Genomic DNA, 19,798 nt, shown 5'->3' on the forward strand with positions numbered 1-19,798 from the left:
GCCCCAGCCCCAGCCCCAGCCCCGGCCCTCTGCCCAGCCCGCCCACCTTCATACCGCCGCCCATGCCAATCTGCATGATGACCTGCCCCCGCCGCACGTCCTCGCAAGTCTCCATGTACGCCATGACGTACCACGTCGTGCTGCAGCTGGTGTTGCCGTAGTCCCGCAGCGTCCCGAAGCTCGGCAGCATCTTGGCCGCTGGCAGCCGCATCGCCTGCTGGAGCCCCTTGAGCACCGCGTAGCCGCCCGCGTGCAGCGCAAAGTGGTCGACGCACTTTGTGAAATCGGGCACGTAATCGGGCACCGTCCGTCCGAGCACTGCGCTCTCGAACATGTTGTACGCCGCCTCGGCGTACTGCCCCCACGTCATGATCCTGGGCGTCACCGTGCGCAGGCACGCCTCCAGCGCCTTGGCCGCCTGCAGGGGCACGTCCTTGCGCAGGAACACGCCGTTGACGCCCTCCTTGTCGGGGCCCCAGCCCATGCAGGAGTAGCTGCTGTCGTCCTGGCCGGTGTGGACGCGCACATTGTGCAGGAGCTGGTACTTTGCTGTCCGTCGATACTGCGCCTGATTTGAGACCAGCACTGCCGCGCCGCCCTGGTGTTGTTTGTGGCGGGGGGAGGTGGGGGGAGAGGGGGACAGAGGGAGGCTTTGAGGGTGGCCTGGTGAAGGCTGCAGCCTCGGCTGGGCAGAAACAACGGCGGGCTGAATGTGGGCGGCAACAGGGCGATGCTTAGCCTGAGAACCTGGCACAACGGCAGCAGCGGCGGCGATTACAACAGCAGGAGCAGCGGTGAATACCTCCCCACCATGCGGAAGATGGCGTTGGCCACCATGAAATCCTTCTGCAGCCCAGGGTAGAAGCAGTACGTGGTGATTTCAGCGGGCACAAAAAGCGCCTTGCAGTTTGGGCGTGCCTGGAGGTGAAAGAGTTGCAGGGAAGCGGAGAGGACGGTCAGTGATGCATGCTGCCGCTTTGTGAGCAGTGCATAGGGTGTGCTGTGGAGGGAAGGACGTACTCGCTCAGCAGCAAAATCATTCATGCTCTTTGAGCCCAGCCACCAATGCCATCAATATAATTAGGCTGCCTGTTTGTCATTTGGGGCACACGCTGGCTGCTTCTGTGCCCAATGAGACTGCAGCGTCGCTCAGCCCTTGCATAAGCTGTCGTCACAGCTGTGGGTAATCGCCCAGCCGGCTGCATGCGTGGCAAACAGCTAAGGCTTGTGCCTCGATCCTGCAGCTTTCTCTGTGACTGACAACGGCTGCCTGCCCGGCAGCAGGGCAGCCTTCGCCCAGCCACAGGCCAGACACTCCGCGATGGCGATCCACAACTCTGCTGATCTCTGTACATGCCATTTCAGCGCCCAGCCGCCCCGCCGCCCGGCCACCCAGACGCCCCGCTGCCTGTCGCCCACATCGGCAATGTGACACAGCTGCATGTTCCCCGCCCGCGCCTCGCCGCCCAGAGCCGCCACATCCAGTTGCCGGCGTCCCCTCCCACCAGTAGCTCAGCCCCCACCTGCAGAAGGTCGCGCAGAAGGCTGAATGCCATCACGCCGTTCCCGCAGCCCATCCCGCCCAGGTGGTAGCTCTGCACGTCCTGGCGGAACTTGAAATGATTGACCAGCATGGAGCAGAGCGAGGGCGTGGGGCAGTAGATGCTGCAGTTGGTCACCAGCACGTCAATGTCCTGGGGCCGGGTGCCTGGGTCAAGGGGAGCGACACGGCGGGGAGGGTGGCATGGAGTCTAAACGCGCACCTTTTGCACCTGACGCGAATGACTGAGCAGACGTGATTGAGCTCAATGCATAGCAGCAGCTGCGTGTGGATGCACGTGTGCTGCTCTCACAGTGACCCGTATGCAGTGCAACGACTTTCGCCATCTCACCCGTCTTCTCCAGCAGGTCAGCCACCGCGCCGCACATGACCATCTCGGCCTCCTTTTTGGCTGTGTCCATGTCGTACTTTGGCTCCTTGCTGTGCACCGGGTTGATCCATGCCGGCAGGTAGGTGTTCTCCGCACTTATTCCAGATCGCATGAATATCCGGCTGATGAACTCGAAATTCTCCTCCTTGCATTCCTGCAGGGGTGTGCATGCCAACGTGGCTCACTGCTGCACAGTCCAAGCGCCGCACCTGCGTGCTACGGCCAACACGCGACATCTGCGTGGGATCTCGAGCTCTAATACCGCTGAGAATGGTCCATTCGCGCATGGTTCATCGTGCGAAAGCCATCAGACCTAGAGACTGCTCAAGCCGCGGGTGAAGCCGTCGTGAGAGAGCCTGCAAGGCCGTGTAGCCCACCTTCCATGACCTTGAAGCCTTTTGAGACTCAAGATAGTTCACCTTGAGCTCTTCAGGGGGCTTGTAGACGCTGTGCGGAGGGCGTGAGGATTGCAGTGAGCCTGGGTTACGGCTGCAGGTACGCTGCAAACCTATACAGTAAATAAAGTCACCTGAAATCCACCAGGTATACGGGCCTTGCCGCCATTCTGCGTCCTGCACCCCTCTCCCGCTGCCCGGTGGCTGTTGCCACGAGGCGACGCAGAACAGGTCCGTAAGGATGTACACTAGCTATCAAGTGTGAATCAGTGCGATCTGTGGGTCACGTGTCAGGTTAGGGCCGTCTTTGTGACACGGGCCGTGCCACTGTTTTGGGCGAGGTCAAACTGTCAGCTCTCGCAGCTTCGTCCTGTGACGTTGATGTATGAAAACACCAGCCGTGATATGCGCAAGCGATGCATCACGTACAGTATGGTTGTCGTTTTGTGACGCTGAGTAAACGTGCCAAAGTCAACCCCTTGCTGTGCTGAACCCCCGACTGCCTTTGCTGCCCGTGCAACAGCAGGGATTTGCAAACCTTGTGTCGATGGTAGATGCTTGCAACAATTTCGAAAACGCGCTGTCGGCTAGTAGGGCTGCCATCATTTCAGTCGTGACGAGCGCCGCCATGCCGTCGCCCTGGTTGGGCAGGACGGCATGCCCGTTTACGCTGTGATCAGGATGGCTGCGCATACGATTGACTAAGGGGCCTCAAAAGCGCATCTGCCTGCAGGTGAGGGGCATATGCGCACATTTGCTGCGGTGCCAGGGCGGCGGCAGCCGCCCCTCCCTCGCACCTTGCCACCTGCATCACGGCTGCATCATCAGGCGGCGGCCAGAGCGTGGTCTTGATGGCAGATGCTGTTGTCTTCATCACTAGCGTCCTGTCGTTCATTTCCGAACATTGCAACGACGCGCCGCTCACATCACAGAAGAAGGCGCAGCCGAGCGACACAGACAAGGCAGCCGAGCTGGGCCTCCCTCGAGCCAGGCTTGGCACCAGCCAGGCTTGGTGTGGCTCGCTGTGATGCCCCCTCGCAGCGTCCTCAGGCCACGGTGATCGCCCGCAAAGTTGTTGTCTCGGATCATCAGACGGGAAGTGCACCATCATGCTTGGCAATAGGTTTGAGCCTATCAGGCTGCTGGGCCGCGGCTCCCATGGAGCCGTCCAGCTCTGCCGGGACAATACAACGGGGGAGGGCGTCGCCATCAAGCTGCTGTCGCGAGGTTGGCACTCACTGCATGCGGCGCGCTTGGTGCAGCAGGCTGTGGAGGTTGCTGTAATGCATCCCTCAGCAGGCTTGGGCATGCGTATGCCTGTCCTCGGCAGGACGCGGCGGACGGCGGCGCCATGCGCGCGCGAATGCGCCCCGCACCCCGAGCGGTTTGCCCCTAGCTGGGCGGGCGCGCGACACACGCCCCCTTCGCGCCCGCCTGTCCCGCCCCTGCCCTGCAAGGCTGGGACCCTGGGCAGACCAAATACGTCGAGCGGGAGATTTTGAACCACCAGGAGCTCAGCGCCAGCAGCCACCCCCACGTGGTCGAGTTCAGGGAGGTGTTCCTGACGCCCAGCCACCTGTGCGTCGTGATGGAGTACGTGGAGGGAGAGAACCTGCAGCAGTTCCTCGCAAACACGGGCGGCAGGTGCGCGCCCGGCACGGCCGCTGCCGGCGGGGCGGGGGGGCAGGGGCGCGGAGTCAGCAGACGCGGCGCGGCGCCGCGGCGCGCGGCGTTGCGGGAGGCGCACGCCGCAGCTGGGGTCCTCAAGGGCCCGCCCAGCCATCTGCGCCTGCGTGTGGCCATGCTGCGTGCGCGCAGGCCGTCGCTGCTGAGTACACATCCATCCATAGTACACATCCATCCACACTGGATGTGCACGGTTTGAAGCCTTGCGCGCGGCCCCCGAATCCCAACCCGCATGCGCTGCGCGCGATCGGGCACCCTGCCGCATTGCGCCCCTTACAGGACGTCCGAGGCGCTGGGCCGATTCCTGTTCCAGCAGCTCGTGCTGGCCCTTGACTTTTGCCACCGCAAGGGCAAGGTCTCGCGCGACGTCAAGCTGGCCAACACGCTGCTGGCGCTGGCGCCGGGGCAGCTGCCGCTCGTGAAGCTCTGCGACTTTGGGTACTCCAAGGACACGATGCAGCACAGCGCGCCCGCCAGCCAGGTGCGGCCGGCGGCCACCAAGGGGTGTCAGCAAACGCGCGTGCGGCCGGGGAGGAAGGGGTTGCCTGCAGACGATCCAAGGCAGTGCTTCGCAAACCTCACGGGAGGGCCACCTGCCCTCTTATTGTTTGAGCCTGCAGCTGCGGGGCAAGGCCGGGCCCACACAGGCTGTTGACATAATGCGGTTTGGCTGGACCCCACGCTGGCGCGTGTTTGGGCATACGGTTTGCATGCCGTGCCTGCATGCGTGCCACGCACGGAGACGCATGCATGCGAGGCACGCCTGCATCAGCACACCCCGCGTGACCCGGCGCGGACCTGGGCGCGCCCGCACCTCCCTCCAGGTCGGCACCGCGCTGTTTGTCGCGCCCGAAGTTATGCACAACTTCTCCAGCCAGCCGTACGACGGCGCGAAGGCAGACGTGTGGTCCTGCGGCATCATGCTCTTCATCCTGCTGTTTGGCCGGCACCCCTTCCTGCGCCCTGAGGACACCGTGCTGCCGGAGCAGCAGCAGATGCTGGTGCTGTTCACGCGCACCAGCCGGGAGGAGTTTGTGCTGGGCCCGGCGGAGGCGGCCGCGGTCAGCCCGGCGTGCGCCGACTTTCTGGGGCGCGTGCTCGCGACGCGGCCGGAGCGCAGGTGCGGCGGGGGAGCAGGCGGCGGCGGCCCCCGGTTGGACCCGCCACCGCCTTGCATGGGTGCCCCTGCGCCTAGCTCCTGTCAAGAGGCGACTCCAGCACTGTCAGCAGCCTGCGCGCTCCCCCCTGGCAACTAGGTACTCCATGGCAGACATTCAGGCGCACCCGTGGTTCAGGGACGGCCTGCCAGAGGGAGCGCAGGTGATGAACACCCTGATCCTGCGCAACGAGGGGCAGGCCCAGCTGCGGCAGGCTCCGGAGGAGATCCGGTGGATGGTCAAGGTGGGAAGGGTCGCGCTTTTGCATTGCGTCGCAGCGGGGAGCGGGGGGCAGGGTCGTCGGTAGGGGTGCGGGCACTGCCGCGCCCACGGGGCGCGACGACAGGCGGTGGGGCCGGACAGGCGCGGCTGAGCGGGGTGATAGTGTGCCAAAGCATTAGCAACCAGCGCGCGGCACGACTTGGGCCGGCACACGCGTTGTTGTTGTGCATAGCGCTGCCACCAGCATATGCCTCTTGAGGCTGCATAAAAACCACCCTCACCCCCTGGCACCCGCAGGAGGCTGCATACGCAGACCCCATGGCCATGGCGGCGCGCCTTACCCTCAGCGTGCAGCCCCACAAGCCACCCCGCGCGCGACCCTTGCAGCCGCCGCCGCGCTTCGACGCGCCGCCGCAGCAGGGGATTGGCGGGGAGGGGGCCCGGGCAGGCGTGGGGGCGGGCGGTGCAGACGGCAATGGAAATATGGTGACAGAACAGCAGCAGCGGCAGCAGCAGCTGCAGCAACAGCAACAACAGCAGCAGCAGCAGTTTCTGCTACAACAGCACCAGCAACAGCAGATGGCTGCGATGCAGCAGCAGCAGCTTGTACAGCAGCAACAGCAACAACAGCAGCAGCAGCAGCAAATTGCCGCGCTACACCAGCAGCACCAGCAGCAGCAACAGCAGCAGCAATGGGCGCTCGCCCAGCAGCAGCAGGCACAGGCGCAGGCGCAGGCCTGCAACGGCCACCCGCCGCAGCAGCACCTGGCGTCCCCTGGGGCCCGTGGCTATGCGGCCGTTCCGCAGCAGGGGGCTATGCCCCTGGATGTGTCCTTTGGCAGCGCCCCAAACACACTGGGCTCCTCGGGCATTGAGGCCCTCCTTGCTGAGCTGGCGGGCGACACACCTCAACAGCCGCCGCAGCAGCAACAGCAGCAGCAGCAGCAACAGCAGCAACAGCAGCAGCAGTTCGACCAGGGCCACATTGCCCCAGCCTCCTCGGCGCCGGCGCAGCTGGGCGCGGCCCCTCCGGCCAGCGCCTTGTCGCCGCACTCGCCCGAGCGCAGCACCTGCAGCGCCCCAGTCGCCCCGCCGCTGCACGCCGCCGCCGCGGCCGGGGCCGCGCCGCGGCCGTGCGCGAGCGACCCGGCGCCAGGTGGCGGCAGCGGCGGCGGCGGAAACGGCGGCGGCGGTGTCGGCATGATGGGGGAGGACGGGATGAGCGGCATGGGTGGCATGTGCGTCACCAGCGCCGACCTGGACCTGCCGCAGCTGTCTGAGATGCTGTGCAGCGGCAGCGACGAGGCCCTGCTGGGCGGCAGCCTGTGGCACAAGGTGAGGGCAAGGGCCGGAGAGGGGAGCGGATGAGAGGGGCGTGGTGCAGCAGTGTAGGAGGCGGGGTGTGCTGCGAGGCAGCGAGTCGCTTGCAGGGGATTCGAGGTGCTCGGTTGTACGCGTTGCACGGCCATCCACCCTCGCACATCCGCCCCTGGCCTCGCCTCCCTGCCGCAACCACCCGCCCTCAAATTCCACCGCCGAATCGGCGCTTCGCCACACCAGATCTGCCGCGACATGTCGTTCCGCATGGCCGCTGGCATGGGCGATCTGGATGACCTCGGAGGCATGGCTCTGGGCTCCCCAGAACAGGCGGGGCCGTCGTCGCACCCGGGAGGCCCGGCGCGGCCACCGGGGCAGCAATGAGGCGCGGGCCCGGGCCCCCCGCCGTCTGTGCTGCCCCGCCCCTGCGTTGGGCCGGGTTGAGGTATCGTTTCGCGCTTTCTGACGGACTACTTGTGTCTTTTCTTGTCGCTCCTGCGCAAGTGGCCTAGGGGTTTTGTTTCCCGCTCTCTTTGTTCCCTTAAATCACTCCCTATCTTACACCTGACGAGCAGCTGCCTGCTATCCAAGGGCGTGCGGACGAACCCTTCAAGCTGCCACAGCGCGGGCTGAGAGCCTCTCGCTGATTGCCCGGGGACTGGCCATCTGCCCCCCACACCCCCACACCCCGATGCACTGTCACACCCCCGATGTGCACTCTGCGCGGAGTGCTTGTGGGAAATCAGCGCTTGTACTCCCAGCTTCAGGGAGGTAGCGTGCCCGCCGGAGCCCCCCACCCCCCACCTGCACGAAGCATCCCCCACCCCTCACTCACACATGCAAGACTTCCGAAGATACGTTAGTGGCGACGACCCGAACGCAATCGACATTATGATATGTAATGCTCGCATGTCTCATGTGTGCCTGATCGACATGACACAGGAGACTCAATAACGTTGAGCATGTGTTGTCACCTCAAGGGCAGCATCATAGGACGTGCTTTGAAACACTGGGGGGCTGCAAACCTCTGCTTTTAGCTGTGATGCAGATGACTACTGCTAGCTCTCGCCATCGCGCAGTATCTTGGGTCGGGTTGTGATGGTCCATGCGACAGCATGCCATCAGGGACGTGGAGAAAAGGAGTCACACCATGGGGGATGGCAAGACCTGCTTGCAAATCACCAAGCTGGTGGCTGTCAATTACTCCTGTCTGCCTTGCGCTAGGATATCAAAGTTTTCTACCTGCATATACATCTTTGGGGTTTTGCCATCATACCTTGCAAGCAGTGGCAGGCAGCAGCGGATGACACAGCCAACGCCACCAGCCCACAGCGCGATGTCATCGTCACCCCCGAAGGTGGCTCGGCTGTAAGGTGGCTTGTATTGCTCTGTGCTGTTGTCGTGTGGTCTCACTGCGATCTATCATTTCCTTCAAAACGTGCAATCCCTCATTCACAACTGAAGTATGGACTCGTCGCGAGATCGACCAGCCGCTCTAACTCACGCCGCGCTTTTGGCATTTTTGCCCGTTATCAAGAGACGCCTGCAGACTGCATTGCGCTTGCACATCCTGCATGCCATTGCGTTGGGGCATGCGCGTGCTGGCGAACCCGCTGGCAGGTGGGTGGGCTGGTCGTCGCCGCTTCGTGGTTGCTGGTTGATGCACAGGCCAGTGCTCGTGTCTTGTAGGCACTGCCGATTGAGCTGCGCTGACTGCAAGCATCTTTTCCATGCCATTCGCATCGCAGACGCGTGAAACGTCCGCTCAGCGGTGCCCAGCGGCCTGGAAAGCGCGTGCGGCGGCCGGTCGGATGGCACAAGGCCGCAGGCGGCAGCCCTGAGCAGCGCCTAGTGCAGGCAGCAGCGGCAGGGGACTTGCGACAGGTGACCTGGGTAACAGACTATGGCATTGCCAAAGGCATGGTCGCACCTGCTGCATCGCTTGCACATGCCCCTTTGCGCAAGGTCACATCTCAATGGTACATGGGGCCCAAGCATCGCCCCCGCCGGCTGCATCATGCCTGCCACAGGTGGTGGCGGCTCTAGACGAGGGCGGCGCCCAAATCGACGCGCGCGACGCTCACTCGGGCCTGACGGCGCTGGCGGCGGCCAGCGCTGCTGGCGCGGCGCCGGTCGTCGTAGAGCTGCTGCGGCGCGGGGCGGACGCATACGCATACGCCGACGGCGGCGCGACGCCGATGACGCTGGCGGCGAGGGGCGGCCACCTGGCATGCCTGAGGGTGCGCCTGCTGGGGTGCTTGGTAGCACATATTGAGTCTACTGGGTGTGATACCTGTGTTCAAGGCTGTGTATTACCTTGCACGTGGCGCCCACAACACGAGTGAGTCGCTCCGACCAACCCAGGTGAATCAGCATGGGGCTGCAGCCTGCTGTTGTGCCACCTACAGTCCACACGTGCTCCTCTGCACTGCGCCAAAAACGTCTCCCCTCAAACGCCGCTTGCCCCTCCACAGCTCCTGAACGACGCCGGCGCCGACGCCTTTGCAATGGCGGACGACGGCCGGACGCCGCTGTCGGAGGCCGCCGCCGCCGGCGCCGCCGACTGCATCCTGTACCTGTCAGAGGGCTGTTTCGTCCCCATCAGGGACGAGGTCGTATCCGAGAGCATCAGGACGGGGGAGCATGCGCTGCAGCTGGCGGCGCGCAGCGGGCACGCTGGAGCGGTGGACGTGCTGCTGCGGCTGGGGGCCAGGGCAAACCGGGTGGACGCGTGCGGGAGGAGCGCGCTGTGGGAGGCGGCAAGGTAGGGCCCTGCGTCGGGCAGGTGGGAGGGGCAGGGGCGGCCGGCAGTCTGTGCAGCCCGCGTCGTGCGCCCCGAGGGCCGCGCTGCTGGGTGGTTTAGAATGTGTGAAGTGTTGTAGGGGTTGCAAAGGGTTGTGCCCGCTGGCACCTGCTCCTGGGCAAGGCCGGCCCAAGTTCAGACTTGCGAGGGCATTCCGACTGCACCAGCTCGCGGCGTGGCGCCCAGCTTGCAGCAGCCATCATGCGCAGTGCTGACCTGCTGCTGCTTCCAACCTGGAGCCCCTCACACGCTCGTCGCACACACGGCCTTCTCAGCCTGGGTCACGAGGGGGTGGTGCGCGTGCTGCTGGCGCACACGCCGGCGCCCAAGCACATCCCCGATTTCGTCGAGAAGCTGGCGCCCATACAGGCGGCGCAGCGCGCCGGCCACGGCGCAGTCGTCAGGCTGCTGGCGGCGGCGCTGGCAGGGGGCTTTGCTGCCGGGGAGCTGGCGCCCGCTCGCCGACTGGCAGTGGCGGGGCGACAGAGGCAGCAGCAGTATCAGCAGCAGCAGCAGCAGCAGCAGCGATTACAGCAGGGATATACCAAAACGCAGCAGAAATTCCCACACGCCAAACACAGAGTAAATGTAAAAACATGAAAATCATGTCGTCAATGGCAGGACCCCTTGACCCGAGGTTGTAAAACGTCAGCTGAATCACACGTGCTATCAATCATCTGTGAACAGCACGCGCGGCCCCGCCCCGCTGTCCTCCTCCTCCGCCCGCGCGCCGGGCGCCCCGGCCGCCTTGCGCGCGGCGGAGGCTGTCAGCGCGCCCCTGCCAGCCGGCGTTGCCAGCACGAGCCCTATGATCTCGGCGATGGGGCTCATATCCGGCACAGAACCACCGGCGCCCTGTGCCGCCGCCGCTGCGCAGAGCGCCTCAAGATCTTCCACCGCGATCTCATCGCCGCTGTCGCTGCTGCTGCCGGCCCCGGAGCTGCTGCCCCCATCGTCGCCGTTGTCGGCGTCGTCGTCGCTGCCGCCGTCGCCGCAGCCGCGCACCTCGCCTCCACCGTAGGCGCGGCGGTCCCTGCCGTCCCAGGCGCCGTCGGCCCCCTCCCCGGCCTCTCCGCGCAGCATCAGCTGAATAACGCGCTCCTCCGGCGTGGGCGGCTCCTGCGTCGCACGGACGCCGCGCCGCACGGACGACATGCGCGCAGGCGTCGCGGCAGGCGCCGCCGTCGGCGTGCGGGGTGCCTCACCGCCGCTGCTTGCCGCAGCTGCAGGTTGCAGCACCAAGCCGGGGGAGGGCGGCTCCATCATCATGTCTAGTACCTTGGACAGGGGGCTCGGCGGCACAGCCGCCGCCGCGGCGCCATGCTTTGGAAGCAGTCGCTGGGCTGCCGGCCGGCCGCCCGGCGGGGAGCCGAAGCCGGGCGACCCGCGCGGCGACGAGCGTGCGGGCGCGTGTGCGTCACCTGCGGGCGTCGCGTCGCCGGCGGCGTCTGCGTCGCTGCTGCCCAACCCTGCCAGCGGCGGCGACTCGAGCGGCCGGTCGCGCCCGAGGATGCTCATAGGCGTCGCGCCTCCCACGTCCCCGCCGGCGCCGCGTCCGGCCCTAGGTCGGCCGTCAGCGGCGTCCTCAGCAGGGCTCTGGTCGCGGCGGCCTGAGCGCGGCGGCGGCCTGCCGGCGCTGTCCGTCGCGCCCAGCCACTGCCTCATCAGCCTCGCACTGGAGGCAGGAGAGCCCTCGGGCCCTGCGCGCATCCGGCGTTGCTGGCAAAGTTGGCGGCTAGACCTGGGTCAGTAGGCAACTGTGATAGGCGTGGGGCAACTATTGAATTGGCAACCGAAAAGGCGGCTGTTGACCGTTGCCAAAGGCAAGCGCTCGCAGCCCAAACGCACCGCACGAGTCAGGGGCGCTGCCCGGGTTGCTCCGCGCAGCGCTGGCCATCAACACCGTGGGGGGCGTCCTGGGGGCGGCGCGGCCCTGGTACTTGCCGGTGCTTGACATCCAGCTCTCAAACCTGCGGGTGCATCACAGTTCGAGGGGTGCATGAGCTTGGGCCATGCGCGGCGCGCAATCCTGTGCAGCAAGGTGGGACGTGTCCCGAGACTTGGAGCGTGTGCGCGGCTGGCCCTCAGGCCCAGTTAACAGACGACCGGCTTGGGGCGCTGCATTTGCCTCTAACCTGAGGCCGGCTGGTGACTGGGGCGTGCGCTGGAAGACAAGGGGGCTGTCCTCCATCGGGGCTACGCCCGCGTCGTCCCTGCGGCACATGCGAGGGAGATGCTGCTGAGTCCACCAGTGTTATCATGCTGGGGCGCTTGCCATGCACCTTGAGCTCGCTCTGTGTGCGTGTTGCACCTGTGCTGCGCTTGATGCGGCTGCGGCATGAAGCTAAATCCATCCGTTGCAGGAGTCCGCAGCAGCATGGGCGACGCTGAGGCCAGCCCTTGTGCGCCCAACGGTGACCCAAACATGCAGTCCTCCATTCGAAGCTGTTTTCTGCCTCCGCAGCTTGAGTTTGAACTTGCTGATCTGCACGCAACAATGTCGGCCAAGACTGTATGTAGGGACTCCCTTTACGAAATGCGTGCCAAATACATTGCAGGTGCGCAGCAATAAGAAGTGTTCGCTGAGGGCCCTTGTGTGGCCGTTTTAGGTGCAGCTTCCTTGTATGTCTGGGTCTTTTCAAAGCCTTCCGAAATGAGGCCTGGCGTTTGAATATTGCAATCGCGGGTTTCTTCATGAACTTCTGAAATTCTATACAGTCTAAGCTCCACAGCGAGATCATCACCAGCCGATCGATCAGTTGCTCCAAGGAACGGGCAAAGCAGGAATGGGGCTTCTAGGATCCAGCTCAGCCCAGATGGCGGGCCGCTTCAGTCGGCCCCTGGCGCCAGCCAACAAGCCTGGCGGATCCGTGCCCTTTTGCCAGAAGTGCTTGCAGGCAAGCGTTGTTGAATGTTGTCATGACTATCTGGGGGACGGCCTTGCCGCTGCACCTTATGCGCTCGGGTGCGCATGCACAGCCGTCGCTTCCTGCGCTGTGTGCTGTATTGATGCAGCGGGTGCACTGTGTTATCAGAGGCACACTTGTCCCCACACCACCCCATGAGGCCCCCTTTCCACGCCGTGCCGTTTTCTACTCTGCCGCCCGCAGCAAGGCCACTATACCTACGAGTGCAAGAACGACGCGGTGTATGTGTCGCGCCCCAGCCGCACGCAGCAGCTCAAGAACCCGCGCCTGCAGCCGCGTTTTCTGGACCCCAAGGACGTAATCCTGGATGCCCGCGAGCAGCGCGCGCTCGCTGAGAAGCAGGAGCGCGAGCGGCAGGCCGAGCGCAAGCGGAGGCGCGAGGCCAAGGCGCAGCGCAAGCGCCGCGGCAGCTCCAGCAGCAGTAGCAGCAGTAGCAGCAGCAGCAGCAGCAGCAGCAGCAGTTCTAGCGGCAGCGACTCGTCCAGCAGCAGCAGCTCGAGTGGCAGCAGCAGCAGCAGTAGCAGCAGCGGCAGCGACAGGTCCAGCGACAGCAGCGACAGCGAAAGTGACAGCGACAGCACGAGCAGCAGCGGCAGCAGCAGCTCAGACTCTGGCTCGTCCTCCGACTCATCGGGATCGTCCTCCGACTCTGACAGTAGCAGCTCAGGTGGGTGGTCGCGACGGGGCGGGCGCTGTGGCAGGGCGGCGATTGCACGCGATGACGCTGGCTAGACGCTCCCATGTTAGCTCATGCAACTCGGTCCAACATGAAATGCACCGCAACGCCTCCCTGTGCGCCTTGATGCTGACTCGCCTGTTTCATCAACCCTTCCGTGTGCCACAGACACATCCAGCAGCGACAGCGGCTCGGACCGCAGGCACAAGCGGCGGCGGGTCGGCCGCAAGGGGTCCCCGGCAAGGGGTGCCCTCCGGCCTCGCTCGCGGGAACGGCGCTCACCCAGCCCCCGGCGGGCCCCACGAAGCCCGCCAGCGGCTGCTGCAGACCAGGAGCGCGGCCGTGGTGGCTCTGGCGCGCGGCGGGACGGCAGCCCCGCGGCTGACGCCCCACGCGGCGCCCGCGAGCCCGAGGGGCGCGCTCCGCGGATGGGGGGCAAGGAGGCTCTGGACGCGAAGCTTGAGCATGGCAGCGAGCGTGGAGACGGCGACGAGCGCAAGCGCGAGCGCGGTGGCGAGCGCCGCCGCGGCAGCCCTAGCAAGAGCCGCAGCCGCAGCAGCGACAGCAAGGACAGCGGCAGCCCGAGCAGCAGCGACGGGGGCGGCGGCGGGCGCTGGGGTGACGACGGCGCAAAGAGCCCGCCTCAGAGGGAGGACACCCCGGAAGACGTGCGGGAGGAGGAGGCTGCACGCGGCAAAAGCCCGCCCCGGCGTTCGGTGTTTGACCGCCTGGGGCAGCGTGGCGGCGGGCGCGGTCAGCAGCGCGAGCGCGACGCGCGCGGGGAGTGGGGCGACAGACGCTGGCGCAGCCGCAGCCGCAGCCGCAGCCCAGGGGACAGGGGCCGGGGCGGCCGGGAGCCGCTCCGGCGCGGTGGCGAGGGGGGGCGGCGGCGGAGCCGCAGCAGGAGCCGGAGCCCCCTTCGCCGTGGCCGTTGAGCTGGGGGCTGGCATGTCATCCATCAGGGGTGTGCATGTTTTTTACATGTTTGCTTGCCCTTTTTTCAGATGTTTGGAAATGAGCTTGTCATCTGCGGACCTTTCCAAGCTGCCTGTGTCACCAACGACGAAGGACACACGGCAGTTTGGCCTTACACCCACACAACATGTAACCATCTGATTGTGTCGACACAAGCAACCTGGAGTGATGATACCTGGCTACTGCGGAGCATTCGTTGCGGCACACATGGCCAGAAGCTTGGTCAGCTGCACACTTGGCGGGCCCCACTGACTGCCACGCACGAAGCTCTGCGGTACAGCAAGCAGTTGCGGCGCGCGGTGATTCAGTAGACGCGGCCTTGCAGCAGGGCCAAGTCCACATCTCCACACGTCAAGTATGCCTGCGCCGTCAGCGTGGGGAGACTAGACCCCAAAGCATCACCCCCCCCCCCCGAGGTGTGCCCGCCCACCTGGGCCGCCCTCCTCTGCAGCTCCTCCCGCCGCTCCGCGGCCGCCGCGCGCCCCGCAATTCCTGCCAGCCGCCGCGCGGCATGCCGCAGCATGCGCTGGGAATCTGCTGCCCGCTCTGCCGCCGCCTCCTCCTCTTCTGCACTTCGCACGGCCAGCAGCTGCCCTGCCGTGTGGCCGGTCGACGGGATCGCCGCGGCCTTCGCAGTCACCTCAAATGTCGGGGCCTGCGCAGCGCCCTGGGGAGCGGAACCTCCGCTGCTGGCCCCATTTCCTGGCGCCTCCCCTACCCAAGCAGTGCTGAAAGCAGACAGATGTGCTGCCCGCTTGTGAGACAGCGCCGCGCTGGCTAGAGCGCAGCCAGCGCAGCCGTCGCCATAACCCCTGGGCGGGTGGTTTGCAGCGCAGCCGGCGTCCCTGCGGCCCTGCATGTAATCGGGGCTTTGCGCCCACATCAGCTTTGCTTCTGTGCTGTAGAAACCCGGCCACCACGCGTCAAATCCGTCTGACTGCTGCTGCTGCTGCTGCTGCTGCTGCTGCTGCTGCTGCTGCTGCTGCTGCTGCTGCTGCTGCTGCTGCTGCTGCTGCTGCTGCCGCTGCTGCTGCTGCTGCTGCTGCTGCCAGGGGAAGGCCACCAGCGCGCACCGCCCAACCCACTCGACAAACTCGGGAAACACCAGGGGGTCGGGCGCCTTGGGCGCCCCCCGCTGGAGGCGCGGCGGCCGCGACGTGAAGGCGCAGTGCAGGGCTTCCAAAACCGTGAGACCCCTGCCGCCGCGATCTTGGCAAGCAGGGGCAACGAGCTGCAGCGCCCGCAGCAGCTTCACGCAGCCCTCCGGCGTCAAAGCTGGAACCGCCGCCGCCCCCGGACTGCTGGGAAGCGCTGGCTCCGCAAACTTGCGGAAAAGCGCCCGCAGCAGCGCCTGCTGGCGTGCGCCGCGCAGCTGCTCTATGCAGGCAGGTTGGTACAGCGCGAGCAGCAGCTCGTCCCGCCACGCGCAGCCCACCAAGGAGCAGGTCGCGCCGCCGCCGCTGCGGCCCCCGCGCGCGCCGCCGCTGGTGGTGCTGCCACCTCCTAGGCTCAGGCCGTAGCACTCGACGAATGCGGATGCCTCTGGCGCCGCTTCTGTCAACAGCAGCTCTGGCAACTCTGTCAGTAGGTGGGCCACCAGCCGCCGCGCTGCTGTGATGCCAAGGCCGCAATCGTCATCGCCGCCTTGGTCAAACTTTTCGCTGCGGCAGCTGGCGCACCAGAGGGGGCTGCTTGCAGCCGCCTCTAGGGCAAACAGGAACCCGTCAAAGTCCAGGCAGGGGCTGCGCGTGATGGCACCGCTGCAGGCGGCATCCGTGGTGGCATCGTGCACCTGTGTTGAACAGCCCACGGAGGGATTTCAGTCGGCGGCTGGGTTTGAAAGATACTGGGGGCGGCGGGAGGTTGGAGGGGGCAACTTGTCGGTTGCTGCCCAGAGCTACCAACAACTTTATACTCGAACTCACGACAGCCATCGTTGGAAAATCAAGCACGGCTCACAAGCATGTTTGGCGCACCTGGGAATCAAACGCATCGAGCGCCGCCCGCAGGCCCAGCAGCTGCAGCACGGCCGCCTCCCGCAAGGCCACCAGCCACTGGACGCGGCTCATGACGCAGGCATTTGTGACGAGATCGCCGCCCGCGCTGCAGCAGAACGTCGTGAAAAGCTGCCGCAGCTGCTCACGCTCATGTGGAGACATTGGTATCTGGGCATGCAGGCCGGCACCTGGCTGGGACCGTGGCTCCCCTGCTGCTGGTGCTACATTGCCGCTGGCATGCCGCTCACGCACAATACGCGGCCGCCTGCCTTGCTCCTGGCAGTGGTCTACAAAGAGTTCGACGCACCTGCGGGCGCGATGAAAGCACTTGATTTCTATTGAACAAAGCGAGCTTCACAAAAACCGCCAAAGGCTGCTCGCGGTTTCTCCAGCTTCGACATCACCTGGATGCGTCCATTCGCCCCAATTTGTGTTGAGACAGAAACAGATCCATAAAGATAACATCGCACACGATGTGATGCGACACATGTGCATCCGGTGATACAGTAATGCAGCATTTTGACTGTCGTTGACTGCGTGTGCTGAGTGCGCGGATTTGCGCGTGGCCTAGCAAGCCTTCCGCATAGGCCGTGCAGCCATGTGGGCTGATGGCTGATGCCAATGGTCTCCGGCGTTCAGCCTGGATCAGCATGTTCTCAAGGTGGGCTACGATACCACACTGGTACCCCGTCTGTGGCAACTCATGCAACTGCTGGCAACTCAGATACTCGCGTCCGCATCGGCAACCTTCTAATGAAGGTCACGTCCTGGCAAGTCCATGCTCCACACATGACAACCTTGCTGCGGTATGCTGCGCTCAAGCGCGCGAGCCATCTGCAATGTCAGGGACAAGGACGGGGCGTGAACAGCAGACGAGGGAGATCCCCTGGCTCTCGCACCTAGGGGTAGCAGCTGCTCGTGCCAAGGCGGATCTTGCAGCTCTGGCTTCACTGGCGGGTGTCCAGCATGGGCGGGCTGCTGAAGTTGGGGGTGTGCTGTAGGCGGCGCCATTGACCGTTTCAGGCCCTTGCGCAAGAGCAATGAGTACTACCTCGTACGTGAAAATCGTGAAAGACATCATATTGATGTATTTGTGCGGGCCAGCACGCGCTTGCGCGAGATCATTGATCGTGCCACCTTTAGGATCCTTAGACTGGGGCGATCTGGTCCGGTGAATATGCATATAAGCACACTGACAAAAAATCCAAGGCTATGGCACTCGCGCCAACGCACGTGGGCCCCTCCATCTGCGCGTGTGGGCATCGGCGACGCCGGCGGCAGCGAACCACGCGGCAACAACAGCGGCAAATGCTGGCTCGTGGGTGCGGGCCCTGGGCCCGCCGACCTGCTGACGCTGCGCGCCGTGCGCGCCTTGGAAGCAGCAGATGTCGTAATTTACGACGACCTGGGCGCCCAGGAGGCACTTGCCCTGGCGCCCGCCGCGGCGGAGCGTGTGTACGTCGGAAAGCGCGGCGGGCGGCCCTCCATAAAGCAGCCGGAGATCGATCGACTGCTGGTGGACAAGACGCAGCAGGCGCGTGCGCGCGAGCGGGCCCGCGGGCGCCTCTCGGCCAGCCGCGCCAGTGTCCCCGCCCGGCATTGCCTCGTCGCCTTTGGTCTGGGCTTCCCCGCCCAGCGGAGCCGCGGCGCTCTGGGCGCCGTCGATGTGTATGCCGTCAGTCCCTGCCTGTCCCAAGCACACCCTTCTTACTGCGCCCGCGCCCGCCGCGCCGCGCAGGGCCTGCGTGTGGTGCGCCTTAAGGGCGGCTGCCCCTCCGTCTTCAGCCGCGTGTCCAGCGAGCTGCGGGCGCTGGCCGCCGCCGGCTGCGCCGCCGAGCTCGTCCCGGGGGTCAGCTCCGCCCTCGCCGCGCCGCTCTTTGCGGGTGCGGCCGGGGAAAAGAGGACGCGGGTCCGGCGGCCCGTGTCGAGCGCACGCGTGCAAGTGCGGCGCCTGCTTTATCTCTCTTTTGAAGCACTGGCGGGGGTGCCAGGCCGGAGCCGTCGCCGCGGCCGTGACCATGCCACTTCGGGTGGCGAGGCGGCCCTGGACAGACCATCCAATCGAGCCCCGGCGACCGCCGAGCTCCCGTTTTGGCTCCCTCCCAACCCCCGCGCCCGCGCCCTCGCGCGCCAGGCTTCCCACTCACCGACGCCGCCGTCGGCCGCAGCTTCGCGGTGACTACCGGCCATGACGTGGCCGGCACCGACTGGGCGGCGCTCGCGGGGGCCGACACGCTGGTCGTCCTGATGGGCGGCGCCGCGCTGCCCGAGATCGCTGAGCGCCTGGTCGCGCTGGGCAAGCCCCGGGGCACGCCGGTAGGGGTCGCCAAGGGGCGCGCCGGCCGCCGCGCCGCGCCGCAGGCGGGGCGGGGCCGACGCCGACAAGGGCTCGCATTGAGAAGTTTGGCGGCGCCCTGAAGACGCTACTGTAGATTGCCTTGTCGTGCCTTGTATACAGAGGTCTCTGTTACAAGAGGTAATGCGACGCCGTTGCTGAATACCGCCTCCCGGTGACCCCCGGTTACAGGTGGCGGTCATCAGGGCGGCAGGCACTCTGGAGCAGCGCGTGTGGCGGTCGCGGCTGGACCGGGTCGCGGCGGACACGGCCGGCCTCAAGCTGTCGCCCTGCATCATCGTCGTCGGCGAGGTGGCGGCGGGCGCCGGCGCGGCCGCCGAGCCTGGCCCCCCGGGCGGCGGCGGCGGCGGTGGAGAGGGGTGATTGGGGGGAAGGGCAGGGAGTACGCTGTTGTCACAGGCAGATGCCTATTTTTTCGACCCTCGGGCGCTTCAAACGCGACAGACAACCATCACTGGTTGCTGGCTGTTGCCAGCTAATGCGATTCAGCCGCGGTGCGTAGCCAGACCTGACCGCTGTGAGCACCAGACAACCCACCGCCTCCAAAGTGGTAACGTTACAGAGAGCATGTGTGTGCGCATCGACGCGCGCATCGCGATTCAACGCATGTGCACTCAGGGTCATGGTGGCCGGTGTTGTGAGGTGTGATGCATAGTCAACGCGTTTTGCAGGCCGCCAGTATGGCGGCAGGATGGAGCGAGTTGTGTCGGGTGTTTTGCAAGCGTTGTAGCAAGTGAGTGAAGCAGATCCGTCGATGTAGGCGCAAGGGGAGTGGCGCGTTGTGGTGGCTGCACAACCCAGTGGGTTGCAATGGAACCTGGAGGCGCCGCACCCAGAGCGCATGCAAAAGCACTCTGCTGGAGGTACAAAGCCTGGCAGGCGCTGCGGCGCTTGACGCACTGCACCAGATGCACACGCGCGCCCGGGCGGCCGAATCGCGAGAAGCGGCGGCCGCCGTCACCATGCACGCACAGCTGCAAACCGCCGGGCTATTCGGGGCCGTGCGTACGGTTGGTTGCGACTCAACAGCCTCTGTGCCAGGACTGTGAAGCACGAATGCAGCAAAATCGGCCCAGCCGTCGTCACGGATGGGCCGCGGGCTTGGTGCGGCTGCGGCTGCAAACACTACTCCCTGCGCCTACCGCCCAGCCCCACAGGCATGCCGGCATACGGGTCAACACATTAGGAAGTCTTGTGGCGGCAAACGCGTGCAAGCCAAGTCACGGCCCCAACGTCGGGGCCATGCTAGTTGGTGCCCGCCATCCTCAGCGGGACACGCCAGGTAGCAGCGCCCCCGGCTCGCCGCGCAAGCGCCCTGCGCCCCGCCGCGCGCCCCCTGACGGGCGCCCCTACGGC

General features: G+C 65.7%; 5 protein-coding genes across 5 annotated transcripts; 4 read left to right on the forward strand and 1 right to left on the reverse strand.

Moving 5' to 3' along the window:
• Positions 1-3,435: 3,435 nt before the first annotated feature.
• Positions 3,436-7,092, forward strand: MNEG_5538 (protein kinase D; the record flags this gene model as incomplete). Its single annotated transcript, XM_014045982.1, has 7 exons — positions 3,436-3,553; positions 3,784-3,970; positions 4,292-4,493; positions 4,837-5,132; positions 5,269-5,413; positions 5,689-6,726; positions 6,952-7,092. The coding sequence occupies 7 exons, from the start codon at positions 3,436-3,438 to the stop codon at positions 7,090-7,092; spliced, it is 2,127 nt and encodes a 708-aa protein (XP_013901436.1).
• A 1,208-nt stretch (positions 7,093-8,300) lies between these two features.
• Positions 8,301-9,476, forward strand: MNEG_5539 (hypothetical protein; the record flags this gene model as incomplete). The annotated part of the gene is made up of 4 exons (XM_014045983.1): positions 8,301-8,332; positions 8,478-8,592; positions 8,739-8,948; positions 9,183-9,476. 4 exons carry the CDS (start codon positions 8,301-8,303, stop codon positions 9,474-9,476), a joined length of 651 nt encoding a protein of 216 aa, XP_013901437.1.
• A 704-nt stretch (positions 9,477-10,180) lies between these two features.
• MNEG_5540 (hypothetical protein) lies at positions 10,181-11,702 on the reverse strand (the record flags this gene model as incomplete). The annotated part of the gene is made up of 3 exons (XM_014045984.1): positions 10,181-11,211; positions 11,360-11,481; positions 11,647-11,702. 3 exons carry the CDS (start codon positions 11,700-11,702, stop codon positions 10,181-10,183), a joined length of 1,209 nt encoding a protein of 402 aa, XP_013901438.1.
• Positions 11,703-12,008: 306 nt separating this feature from the next.
• MNEG_5541 (hypothetical protein) lies at positions 12,009-14,049 on the forward strand (the record flags this gene model as incomplete). Its single annotated transcript, XM_014045985.1, has 3 exons — positions 12,009-12,069; positions 12,626-13,105; positions 13,442-14,049. The coding sequence occupies 3 exons, from the start codon at positions 12,009-12,011 to the stop codon at positions 14,047-14,049; spliced, it is 1,149 nt and encodes a 382-aa protein (XP_013901439.1).
• A 3,214-nt stretch (positions 14,050-17,263) lies between these two features.
• Positions 17,264-18,805, forward strand: MNEG_5542 (uroporphyrinogen III methyltransferase /synthase; the record flags this gene model as incomplete). The annotated part of the gene is made up of 3 exons (XM_014045986.1): positions 17,264-17,969; positions 18,221-18,402; positions 18,614-18,805. The coding sequence occupies 3 exons, from the start codon at positions 17,264-17,266 to the stop codon at positions 18,803-18,805; spliced, it is 1,080 nt and encodes a 359-aa protein (XP_013901440.1).
• Positions 18,806-19,798: the final 993 nt, after the last annotated feature.

Source organism: Monoraphidium neglectum (genome assembly GCF_000611645.1).
Source record: "Monoraphidium neglectum strain SAG 48.87 unplaced genomic scaffold scaffold00835, whole genome shotgun sequence".
In the NCBI taxonomy this organism is placed as follows: Eukaryota; Viridiplantae; Chlorophyta; class Chlorophyceae; order Sphaeropleales; family Selenastraceae; genus Monoraphidium; species Monoraphidium neglectum.